This window comes from Zeus faber (genome assembly GCF_960531495.2).
Source record: "Zeus faber genome assembly, chromosome: 2".
Lineage (NCBI taxonomy): Eukaryota > Metazoa > Chordata > Actinopteri > Zeiformes > Zeidae > Zeus > Zeus faber.
In genome coordinates, this window is record NC_137189.1 from 24725321 (window position 1) to 24739008 (window position 13688).

General features: G+C 41.6%; 1 protein-coding gene across 1 annotated transcript in view; it reads left to right on the top strand.

Moving 5' to 3' along the window:
• Nucleotides 1-593: 593 nt before the first annotated feature.
• Nucleotides 594-13688, top strand: part of LOC307247645 (guanine nucleotide exchange factor DBS-like) — a gene marked incomplete at its 5' end in the record, with an annotated part of 31558 nt that continues 18463 nt past the window's right edge. Inside the window, one exon of the mRNA XM_080023793.1 lies at nt 594-666. Within this exon, the coding sequence (XP_079879919.1) occupies nt 594-666 (73 nt within the window). The remainder of the gene's footprint in view (nt 667-13688) is intronic.

Genomic DNA, 13688 nt, shown 5'->3' on the forward strand with positions numbered 1-13688 from the left:
CAATTACTATTGTTGACTGCATGAAAAACTTTAAAAAATACTCCAAGACATTTTACTGTAAACCAACAGAAAAACAAATGATCGCCCTTTAATTTAAGTTGAATACAATTTGAATATAAAATAAAAGATGATTCTGCAGAACTTTCTACATTAACATCTTTATGAATGAATTAATGAATTATTGTTATAGTGGCAGTGGCCAGCAGGAGGCCTCGGCTGAAGGCCTGGCCTCTAATTGGACGACGGCTTTGAAAGGGGCGTTTTGGCTCCGCCCGCTTTGTGCGTGCGTGTGTGTGTGTGTGTGTGTACGTTGGTCGAAATTGATCCCTCTCTCTCTCTCTCTCTCTCTCTCTGTGTAAAATGAGGAGTGAAATGGGAAACTGTTGTGTCTGTCAGAGTGTGCATGCTCTGTGTTAAGTTTGTGTGTGTGTGTGTGTGTACGCCCTGTTGGCTCAATGAGGGTCAGCTGGTGGTTTGGACTTCTCTCTCTGGCGGTGGGTGCACGTTGTTTTGGGTTTTGAACGTCTGCAAGTGTGTGTGTGTGCATTCTGTGTGTGTTTGTGCACGTCTAACTGGACCCTCAATGGGACGCAATGGCTCTGAACCGGGTTTCCCAACTCTGCCGCCAAGTCACCGAGCTGTGGCTGCAGCTCAACATGATAACAGGTACACTGTGTGAATGTGTCTGTGTGTTGACCGTTCCGATCTTATCAACTGGTAATAATGACCATTGTCACAGCAAGAAAGAAACAAGTGTAAAGAAAGAAGCGTAAAGAAACAAGCTTGAAAAAATAAGCGTAACTAAACAAGCGCAAAGAAGCATGCGTAAACGTACAACAAAACGTACAAAAACAAGCATAAAGAAACTAACATACAGACACAAACCTAAAGAAAAGGGTAAAGGGACGAGAGTAAAGTGATGAGCGTAAAGGGACGAGCGTAAAGAAACTAACGTAAAATAACAAACATAACATACAGAAACAAACGTAAAGAAACAAGCATAAAGAAACAAGCTTGAAAAAACAAAAGTAAAGAAACACCATAAGGAAACAAGTGTAAGGAAGAAAGTGTAAGGAAACAAGCATAAAAAACAACAACTGTAAAGGAACGAATATAAAGAAACAAGTGCAAAGAAATGAGCGTAAGATAACAAGCGCAACGAAACAAATGTAAAAAAAAAAATGTACGTACAGGAACGAGCATAAAGAAAACAGCATAAAGAAACAATGGTAAAAAAAAACTAAGAGTCTTAAGCACAGGAACGAACATAAAGAAAAAAGCATATAGAAACAACGGTAAAGAAACAAGCTTAAAGAAACAATTGTTAAGGAAAGGGCATTAAAAAACAAGCGTAAAGAAAAGTGTGAAGAAATTAGCGCACAGAAAAGAACATAAGGAAACAAGCGTAAAGAAACAAACATAAAGAAACTAAAGTACAGAAACAAACGTAATGAAACAAGCGTAAAGAAACTAGCGTTTAGAAATAAAAAGAAAAATGTATAGAGACAAACATAAAGAAACAAGCGAAAGGAAACGGGTGTAAAGAAACAAATGTAAACAAACAAACACAAAAAAACAAATGTAAACAAACAGAAAGAAACGAACGTAAAGAACAAACCATGAAGAAACAAGTGTAAAGAAACAAAAAGAAAATAACGTAAAGAAACAAGCTTAAAGAAACAAACGTAAAGAAATGAATGTAGTGAAACAAACGTAAAGAAACAAGCACACACACACACACACACACACACCTGCGTATTATGTAGAATACAGACACAAACGTAAAGATACAAGTGTAAGGAAATGAGCGTAAAGAAGCAAACATGAAGAAACGAACGCACAGAAACAAACGTAAAGAAACTATCATGAAGAAATAAACAAACAGAGACAAATTTAAAGAAATTAGCGAAAGGAAACGGCTGTAAAAAACAAGCGTAAAGAAACTAACGTGAAGAAACAAGCTTGAAAAAACTAACGTAATGAAACAAGCACAAATAAATGGAGGTAAAGAAACAAATGTAAACAAACGTAAAGAAACAAACGTAAAGAAACAACCATGAAGAAACTATTTTAGAGAAACGAACAAAGAAAAGAACATAGAGAAACAAACGTAGACAAACAAGTGTAAAGAAACAGGTGTTGAGAAACAAACAGAGAAAAAAACGTAAAGAAACAAATGTAAACAAACAAACGTAAACAAACAAACTTAGAGAAACTAGGGTAGAGAAACAAGCATAAAGAAACAAATATAAAGAAAAGAGCATAAAGAAACAAACATAAAGAAACTAACGTCAACAAACGAGCGGAAAGAAACAAGCTTGAAAAAACAAGTGTAAAGAAACAGCATAATGCATAATGAAACAAGCATAAGGAAACAAGCGTGAAGTAAATAACGTACAGAGCCGAACGTGAAGAAACAAGCATAGAGAAATGAACGTAAAGAAACGAACATAAAGGAACAATCATAAAGAAACAAACGTAAAGAAACAAACAGAGAGAAACTAAAGTAAAGAAACTAAAGTAAAGAAACTAAAGTAAAGAAACTAAAGTAAAGAAACTAGCATAAAGAAACAAGCGTAAGGAAACAAACGTAGAGAAGCTAACGTAAAGAAACTAGCATAAAGAAACAAGCGTAAGAAAACAAACGTAGAGAAGCTAACGTAAAGAAACTAGCATAAAGAAACATATAAAGAAAAGAGCATAAAGAACTAACGTAAAGAAACTAGCATAAAGAAACAAATATAAAGAAACTAACGTAAAGAAAAGAACGTCAAGAAACAAGGTTGAAAAAACAAGTGTAAAGAAACAAGCATAATGAAACAAGCGTAAAGAAACGAGCGCGAAGACGAATGTACAGAAAGCATAGAGAAATTAGCATAAAGAAACGAACATAAAGGAACAATCATAAAGAAAAAAAAACCGCAGCGAAACAGTGGGAACGAGCGACCTTTTCATTTCTTTGGCCCCTTGGTCATTCAGTGTGGAACAAAGAGGCGGAGCTTTGACTTTTTACTGAAAAGACTACGCCTGCATGTCTGAAACCTCTGAAACGTAAAGAAGTGTGTTTCTCAAAAATCAAGCCGATTTACATTTGCTCCCCAGAGTCAGATGTTTCCACGTCTGGATTAAAGTCATGTGATCATGGTGACGTTTTAACCCATCCACCTGGGCACCTGGGCACCTGGGCACCTGGGCACCTGGGCACCTGGGCACCTGGGCACCTGGGCACCTGGGCACCTGGGCACCTGGGCACCTGGGCGCACGCGCGCACACACACACACACACACACACACACACACACACACACACACACACACACACACACACACACCCGCGTATTACGTAGGACACCCCACTGCGACTCACCCCCCTCCTCCTCCTCCTGTCTCCCTCTCTCTGGTTTGACTCCGCATCTCGCTCTCCTCGCGTCATGCGCACTGAGCCTGCGCAATCGTTCTGTCAATACGCATGCTCAGTGTAGGTGCAGAGTTTCGTTAGAGAAAGTGGGTGCCAACGTCTCGTGGGAGATTTCAAATTCCCGGACAAATGGGGAGATTCCGGTCAAACGTTATCTGTGTTTGGTGAGCTTAAAAACAATGGCTAAGCAGGCTATTTGGAGAATGACATCATCAAGGCATGTTGATATCATTTATTAATTAATTAACATTTTTATTCAATATTTAAAAATTCCCGGCAGTTAACGCCATTTTAAAAGTAAATAAACATTACGAATGTGACTTGAAATCAAATCATTTCCGTGCGTAACAATAAGTAAAAAGTGCAGCTTCTTTAATTAACATTTCACCAAAATACAATTTGGATCAAATCCAAAACCAAATAAATATGCCAAGGGGCGATAGTGGCGCCGCCCCTAGCGGTCGCCTGCGCCGGCGCTCCGGTTGACTCTTGCACTTTTTTGTATTTTTTTCCATTTTTTATCATAATGTACGCCAAAAAAAAGCATTGCATTTCACTGCATATATGTATGAAAGTATGTATATGTAAGTGACGAATAAAAAATCTTGAATCTTGAATCTTGAAGTAGGTCTGAATAAATAATACGTTTGTGGAGTTGTCCGTCTTCGTCGGGATGTCGCGTCCACATATTTTACACAATTAATATTTGCGGTGTGCTCTGGGTCAGAACTTAAATATCCCAAAAAAAAACAAAACCCCACCAAACTAGATTCAAGATTCAAGATTCAAGATTCAAGATTTTTATTTGTCACATACATATACATACTTCCATACATATATGCAGTGAAATGTAATGCCGGTGATAAAAGTAGAAAATTCCTTTCTAATAGACCGACTTACTGACTCCTAAAACGTAATACAGTAAGTGGAATACTTATAGAATAAGATAAAAATATATAGAATAAAAAGGTGCACAGCGGACCATTCAATCCTAGCTCCTTCAGCTTGACAGCCAGTCTGGTGGGAACTATGGTGTTGAAAGCTGAACTATAATCAATGAACAGCATTCTCACATAGGCCCCCTTCTGGCCATCCAGGTGCGTGAGCGTGGTACTATGGATGTATGTGTCCCTGTCCCTGTTGTGTTTCTCTTCTGGACGCTGTGCTTTGTCTCCGCTCCGTGTGCGTTTACAAGCGCAACCTGTCCACGAGGGAGGGGGCGAGGCTTAGTTCCAAATCGACAACAGTGATTGGTCAGAGGTGAAGCTTTCAGGTCAGCTTTAGATCGTCCAAACTGATTGGCTTCCCATTTCAACTTGCTGAGTGCCCTGCACTCATTCAAATTGTGCTTGGAGGGAAGTATTTTCACATTTTGACCGGAGAGATTTAATTATGTCGGATTTCAACAGATTTTACGCTTAAAAACCGGCAATTACCGGATAACAGAAACGCTGGCATAATGGTTTGGTCCACTTTAGAGGTGTCTGGAATCCTATTATAAGATTCTTCCAGGCATGAATATTGGAAATATTCATGCCTGGAATATTTGCGATTGCAGGTAAGAAGAATATATAAATGTTTCGATCCCCCCCTCCCCCGACCTGTTGTTTTACCTGTTTCGGGGGAGTCCAAGTCTTAATAAGGGGGGTCAGACCCCCCCAATCCCCCCCGTAATTTGAACCGTGTGTGCGTGCATGCGTGCTGATCCTCAAGTGACAGATGGTGTTTCTAATGTGTCCCAAACCCAGAGCCTCAAAGTCTGCATTCCAAAACAGTGCATACTACATGCGCCCCATGATTGCATGTGTTGTGTGTGTGCTGTGTGATAAATAAAGAATCTTCTCTCTTCTCTGCGCTATAAGCTACATGCCAAGCCAACAGATGAAGGGCACATGATATACAGTGTGTGTGTGTGTATGTGTGTGTGTGTGTGTGTGTGTGTGTGTGTGTGTGTGTGTGTGTGTGTGTGTGTATAAATAAATAAATAAATAAATAAATATATATATATATACTATATTTTTTGGTTTCTGTGAAATGCATTACAAGTTACAAAAGTTACAAACATCGTGGAGTTGTGGCCATTGTACTTTTTTTTTTAAATATTGTGACTGACCTTGGGGGCTGGATTTTTGGACAATGGTTTCTTTATTGTCTTTGATTTTCAGCTCATTTTCAGCATTTGGAACAATAACAAAAACAGACTGTGTTATGACTTTGCAAAACAACAATATTAATAAATTCATTTTATTTTATAAATATAATAAATACATGTTAGTTGTAATTACTACTTTACTACTTTTTTCTGCTAATAATCTACAATTGTAAATTCAGTTAAATAGATAACTTTTCTATATTGTTATTCAGACATCATTTATGAAACATTAACAATAATTAGTCATTAGAATTATGGTGGAAGAACTTGTCAGTTCAAGATTCAAGATTCAAGAGGTTTATTCGTCACATACATATACATACTTTCATACATATATGCAGTGAAATGTAATGCAACGCACCCAGTGATAACACACAATATGTCCTAGGGAAAAATTTCTTTCTAATAGACCAACTAACTGATTCGTAAAATGTAATACAGTAAGTCGAATACTTATAGAATAAAATAAAAATATATAGAATAATGTGTCCTCGATTGTAATCCTCGCCTAAAGTCCACAATCAGCTCCTTAGTTTTGCTGACGTTCAGGTGTAGGCTGTTGTCCTGGCACCAGAGTGACAGGTCAGCCACCTCCTCGCGGTAGGCCTTCTCGTCGCGGTCGGTGATCAGGCCCACTACAACGGTGCCATCAGCAAACTTGATGATGGTGTTGGAGCTGGACCTGGCCACACAGTCATGTGTGTACAGGGAGTACAGTAGGGGGCTGAGGACACAGTCATGGGGGGGATACTGTGTTCAGGGTGAGGGAGCCGGACATGTGCTCCCCCATCCTAACCACCTGGGGCCGGGCTGTGAGGAAGTCCAGGATCCAGGCACACAGCGGAGTATTCAGTCCGAGCTCCTTCAGCTTGACAGCCAGTCCGGTGGGCACTATGGTGTTGAAAGCTGAACTGTAATCGATGAACAGCATTCTCACATAGGCCCCCTTCTGGCCATCCAGGTGCATGAGCGTGGTGTGCAGTACCTAGGAGACCGCGTCATCTGTGGATCTGTTCTGCCGGTACGCGAACTGTAACGGGTCCTAGGTGCGGGGGAGGGAGCCGCAGATATAATCCTTAGTTCTTAACACTTTCTGTCTTTTCATTTCAATGGGATACGTTTAGCTGTAAAAAAAGTCAAAACTTTAAACCAAATCTTGTCATTGTAATAACTTACCTTGTTGTACGTAAGTAGGTACATCTGGATTCTGAGTGACGGCAGGTGACATTGGTTCTCGTGTGCGTCAATAATAACGTATTTACCCAGGTTAATGTATTTACAGAGATTTACTATACTAGGCAAACTTATCTAATTTTAGTGGTGACTTTTTTTCAACATTTTCAATAAGTTACATTTCCATGAAATACGAAAAACTTTGTGGTATTTCTGTGAGGAAATGCTATTGCATGGCTTCTTTTTTTCCGACGCGTCGCTGGATCTTGAACGCATCACTGGGTCGCACATTCCAGTGGATTCGCTGTCCCTGGTCACAAGTTTTTGTGGACTACTATTTTTTCGTACTTTTCATGAATCTGGAAAGACACAGAATCCACAGACATCTAGCTTGTAATAAAGTACATAAATATACACGTAAATGTATAGTTTATAATGTCGAAACCCGAGTCTACACTGTACAAGGTCCAAATGGACATTCTGAATCAGAATCTACACATTTATAGTAAATAGTATGATGACATCATAAAACGTCTTACTATAAATCTCATCTTGTTCATTTGGTTTACAAATATTGGCATGTCAGTCAAGCAGGCCCAGCTGAATATTTGGGGTCAAATTTGTTTGGTTTTTCAGTAATATCTGCTCCGTATGTGAATCGATTTGTATGAAACTTAAACCACTAGATGCTTGTGACATACATGACATTTGGAACTTCTGTCATTGTTGTGTTCCAGATACTTTTAGCCGGGTTGGACATATTTTGGCGGGAAGTGCATTGGACCATGTCTCATATATCAATCAAATTTGGTTGGTTTTTCATTAATTTCTGCTTTGTATGTGGATCGATTTGGATGAAACTTGAGATACCGGTTCAAACAAGACGTTACCGTGTTTGCAGTTATGGGCTGGACCCCCAATAAATATAGCTGCAGGCAGCAATACAGAGGTTCAATTTAGTCGTGGTTTGGTACATAATTTTCCGAGTTCACATTGAACGCCACATTGGCTCGAACCATGGCGTATCGGCGATTTACTACCGGTAAAATTTCATTGTTTTTTCACAAATTCTTGCTACGTCTGTGGATTGATATGGATGAAACTTGAACCACCATATGTCTGAGATGTCCCGGTTCTAACGAGACCTCAACCGTTTAGTAACTTTTAATGACGATAAAAATCCGGACAATAACAATAGGGTTCCAGCCCTGCCGGATGGATCCCGAATAATATAGCTGCAGGCAGCAATACAAGGGGTTCAGTTAAGTCGTGTTAGGTACTCCATGTGTGAGGACACAAACACGGAATGTTTTGGACTGTTTTGGACTCCTTCGGTTAGTGTTTTAGGACTGGCTCCAATGCCCCAGGAGGTAAACGGCACCGGGTTAGATGGAACAGAATGTGTTCATATTTACAAAATGGGCAAAAGAATAATATAGCAAACGAAAAGCCCCGCAAAGGTTAAGAAGGTAAGACGATACACACACAGACACACGCACACAAACACAAACATGCAGTTTGTAACCACTATGGAGCAATGGAGTCCACACTACGTTGCCTGCAATATATATAGCGAATTGGATGATGGTGTCACAAAGCATCTTACTCCACAAACTCATCTCCCTTCACTCCACGAACGGAAGTTTTAGAACGTTGCGTGTCGGTGATGCGCGAATGTTCGGCTACTTATGGTTACGTTTAGTTGGTTTTTTACTATTTCCTGCTCTGTATGTGGATCAATTTGGATGAAACTTGAGCCACGAGATGTCTGCGACATCCCGGTTCTAACAAGCTCCGAAGGTGTTGTGTGTTGTCCTGTTCCAGACACTTTTTGCCCCAAAAGTGTCAAGAAAAATAAGAAGAAGAAGAATCCAAACAATAGCAATTACAACTCCTACGGGATGGACCCCTAATAAATAATAAAAAATAATTCATAATTCAGCGTTTCTATAGCTGTTCATCATGTTCTGTCCCGCTCATTTCTAACCCAATCAAAAATCATAAACAATGCACCACTGGTCTGAATGTAACTAAGTGTGTCAATGAATGTGTCTTTGTCCAGGTTTTTGCTCGTCTATCATAGACTCTGTTAGCCACAAGCGTCATAGGCTGCCTATGACGCTTGTGGCTCTGTCTGACAGAATCTGTCTTTGGTAGCTCAGGAGGTAGAGCTGGTCGTCTAGTAATCTAAAGGTTGCGGGTTTGATCCCAGGCTCCTCCTGCTTGCATGCTGTAGTGTCCTTGAGCAAGACACTTAACCCCTAATTGCTCCTGATGGCCGCATCCGTTGGTGTTTAAGAATTGTAAGTTGCTTTGGATAAAAGCGTCTGCTAAATGTAATTTTTGTTTATGGTCTTTCTGCCCGTTATCCCTGGGATTCTCCCGTATTTTACCCTTCTCTCCTACTGTCCTCCTGTTTAAATATCTTCCCGTAAATCTACCGTATTTCTAACCATTCTAAAAAATATATTAAAAAGGCAGCGCGATCAGAGCGATCAGAGCGATCAGAGAAACGGGAGCAGAGCATTCTCAAGCTAGGTTTACACTTGCCCCAAGTGTGAGGGCGCGAGGGAGCGTGTGACACAAATGACATCAGAGGGGGCGCCATGGCGCGTGGCACACCTCCAAAATTTGGTGACAGGGTGCGAAGGGCATGAGGGGCGTTCCCTGGAAATGCATTGGAAGTGAAAGGAGATCAGTGTTTTGCTGTTTGATTTCTGTTTCAGCTGTTTCGATCCGCAGTACAAGTCAGATGTGAAATTAAAAGTCTTCCAATTACTGTTTGACGCGGAGATTAAATAGTATACGCAAACAGCTCACTCAGGTTTGTGATTTTATTTAAAATTGTCATTGTAAAGTTCAGTTGACAAATAAAAGGTAATGTATTTATTGGGTTTTAACATGCAGTTTCTTTTTGGAGAATCCGAAAAATGCTGCGCAGGATGGACGTGTTCAAACCCCGTCCTGTCTGTGCATGGAACGGGCCGACAGATCAGCTCCTTTTCTGCACTTTTGGCGGTTCATTAATCACCATGAACAGCAATTCCTCCTCGGCACAAACAAACCGTGCTTGCTGCCATGTATGCTGGTTAGCGCTCTTCTTTGTTTACTACTTTCTGCTTCACACGGTACTTTCTCTCTACTGCCACCCGTGGTTTCTGAGAATAGTGCAACCAACAATGTACCAGCTATACACACCCAGCACTCTCTGCAGGTATAAAGGCTCTATTATACTGTAGTTGCCCCAAGTGAGCCATACGGCTAATGGCGCGCTCACTCCTTGACTTGTGGCTTTTGTAACTTGAAGCAATGCAAACGTTAACAGAGCCAGTCTATGAAAAGAGACATGGCGGTTTACAACATGGAGTTGCTGATCCTTGAGGAAGAAGAAATAATCGATTTACTATTGCTTTCGGAGGAAAGACGACACAGAAGGAGATGAATGTCCGTCCTTTACACACAGCAAGACGCACAGAAGGAGAAGGGAGGAAGTCCAGTTGGCAGCGGTAATGCACCTAAAGCTGGTTTGCCGACCATCAACACAAACACCGACGGAGAAATACCTGATGCTCACAGCGCGGAGTTGCAAAATTTGGGAGGTGCGCACCCATCCGAAAGAATCGTCGGAGTCGATGTAGCAAACAGTGACTATATACCAGGCTTAACCAAGGCTTTATGGCGTGTTCCATTTACCTTGGAAGTCACAGCTGGGGATGATGTCACAGCCAAGTTGACCACAGCCCAGTACAACAGTCAGGGAACAAATGGAGCCTCCAGGAAAACTTTTACATTTACATTACATTTACATTTAGTCATTTAGCAGACGCTTTTATCCAAAGCGACTTACAAGGGAGAATAACATTCAAGCTACATTGCGACAGAGATTAGTGTAACAACAACATTAGTGTAACAATAAATACTGCAAGGTGGTGCTAAGTAGTTGTAGGTTAGGACAGGAGGTACTCACTGAAGAGCTGGGTCTTCAAGTGCTTCTTAAAGACAGAGAGGGAGGTCTCCGCTCTGGTCATTTTTGGCAGCTCGTTCCACCAACGTGGAACTACAAATGAGAACAGCCTGGATTGCCGTGGCTGTATGGCCGGCAGAGCCAGGCGACGCTCATTTGACGAGCGCATCATCCGCAACATATGCTCTTACAAGAGCATTTAAGTAGGCGGGAGCATTCCCAACAATCACTCTGTAGGCCAGCATAAGAGACTTGAACTTGATGCGGGCGGCTACAGGTAACCAGTGGAGCTCGATGAGCAGCGGAGTGACATGTGCCCTCTTTGGCTGGTTGAACACCAGTCGCGCCGCCGCATTCTGTATCATCTGTATTGGCTTCACCGCACAGGCCGGCAAGCCTGGTAGGAGGGCGTTGCAGTAATTGAGACGGGACATCACCAAGGTTTGTACCAGCAGTTGAGTGGCATATTGGGTCAGGTACGGCCTGACTTTTCGGATGTTGAGTAGTGCGAGGCGGCAGGACCGGGAGACGGCGGCAACATGGTCCGAGAATGTCAGTTGGTCATCAATAATGACACCAAGATTCCTTGCAGCCTTGGTAGGAACAAGAGATAGAGATTTTAATATCAATGTTGTGATAAATACCTTGTTTGGCTGGGAAGACCAGCAGTTCCGTTTTCGCCAGATTTAGTTGAAGATGATAATCCTTCATCCATGTGGATATGTCAGCGAGACAATCCGAGATCCGCGTCGAGACAGTAGGGTCGTCGGGCGGGAAGGACAGATAGAGTTGAGTATCATCCGCATAGCAGTGATATGAAAAGCCATGTGAGCGGATGATCGGGCCCAATGAGGTGGTGTATATGGCAAAGAGGAGGGGTCCTAGCACCGAGCCTTGGGACACCCTTGTGGTGAGGTTGTGAGGCACAGACAGCTGGCCTCGCCTTTTATTGTGCTTGCTCTTTCAGAATACAGAGAACTACAGAACAAATATGGGAGCAGGGAATGGGGTGCTCCTCTGGGGGTCCATGAACATGTTCACATCAAAATACACTTAGTTAAAAAAAAACAAAAAATCATTGTTGACATCACAGCCGTGATACTACAGTAATTGTTGATGCACGGAACAGCCATCTTGGATTTTGAGATCGGGGCTGGTGAGGTTCTTACAGCTTTCTGAGTTGGAAATCGGACTTCAGGGTGCCTTCCGCTTGAAATTTGCGACTGGCAGCTCGGTAATTGAGACTTCCCAGTTAAAACGGAATGCACCATTAGTCACTTTTCTCCGTTGCCCCCACCCACCCGTCGTGTTAAAAAACGAGTGGTGTTGAAACAAATTTTGCACTATTGCGTTAACTTTGACAGCCCTAATCAGAATCAGCCTTATTCGCCAAGTATGTACACATACATACAAGGATATGACTCCGTTTTTTTTCCCTTTTTCTCAATGTACAAACATGGACTAGACATACAGGTGAAACAAAGAACAAGCTAAAACATAAACTTTTAACTACATGTGTATGTAATGACCGTACAGATGTAGTATATGTAGACAGTAGTGAAATTGTAGCAGGAAGGCAATAGTGCTATGCTGCAAAGTGCAAAGATGCTGGAATAAATATGAATAATTAACAGGTTACTGTGTATAAATGAGGTAACTGGATTTGACATAATATGCATATATACAATGTACAGTATATACACCGTGTTTTGTGTTGCATTGACAATGAAAATGAAGTGTTCATCAGAGTGACAGCCTGTGGGAAGAAGTTCTTCTTGTGTCTGGTTGTTTTGGGGGGGGGGGTTACTTTTTCTTTTATTTTCTCTCTTTCTTCCCTCATCCATTCAGTGTGTACAAAGAGGCAGAGTTTCGACTTTCCACTGAAAAGAGGATGCCCAAATGTCTGATGGAGTCTCTGTCTGTCTGTCCGCCTATCTGTTTTCAAATGTATTATACTAGTTGTGAATAAAGTTACCCCCCCCCCCCCCCCCCAGATGACATCATCAGGGGGTCATGGCTCTGTGTTTGCAGCGGAACTTGGGACGGAGCTCCACAAGCAGTTTGCCTTCCGTCCAGGTGGGTTTTTTCTTCACCTCCTTCTCCTCTCCTCCTCCACTCATCCTCTTTTCCTCCTCTCCTTCTCATTCTCCTCCTCCTCCTCCTCCTCCTCCTCCTCCTCCTTCCCTCCTTCTCATTCTCCTCCTCTGGATCTTCTGGTCCTGGGTCCTGATACTTTGTCACACGAAGCTAAAGTTAAGCTATTTGTTTAAAGTGTCACTATTGGAATGTCTGGGTAGGGGGTTGGGGCGGTTGCCATGGCGATGGCTGTCAGCTCGTGAATAATTCATCGCCACAGCAACCTGACCTCCAAAGGAACAAACGACTGTTTGGTGTTTTCAATATGTATGTGCGTGTGTGTGCGTGCGTGCGTGTGTGTGTGTGTCTGTGTGTGTGTGCGCGTGTGCGTGTGTGTGTGTGTGTGTGTGTGTGCGTGCGTGTGTTCTTTTCTTCTGTTTTCTGTTTCTCCGTCATGTGCTTCTATTCTGGTGAAAATATGCGAGAAGAAGAAGAAGAAGAAGGATTGCATTTGTGAATCAAATTAAACGAAGTGGTGAAATGAGTATAAAGGAGGAGATTAGAAAATGAAAAGTAGTTTGGACATAAAATAACAAAAGAAACGCTTTGAAGGGCGAGATGTATGAACGCATCAATAAATGGATCAGATCCGATCAGAATCAGTCTTTCCAAATCCGGTTTGTCACGTGCATGTGCTGCGATCTAGTGGAGAGGGGAGTTACTGCAGCTCTACTGCCGCACACAACAGAATGAAGCTTTTTTCATTAATTCATGTTAATTTATTAATAAATTCTTAGTATTCTAAGTCTTAAGTGTTATATTTTCGCAATACTTATGTTAAGGGCCGTTCTGTCACTGCTGCGTCTAAATATTCAGGAAGAACAGATCTCTTAAAACAATCGATTC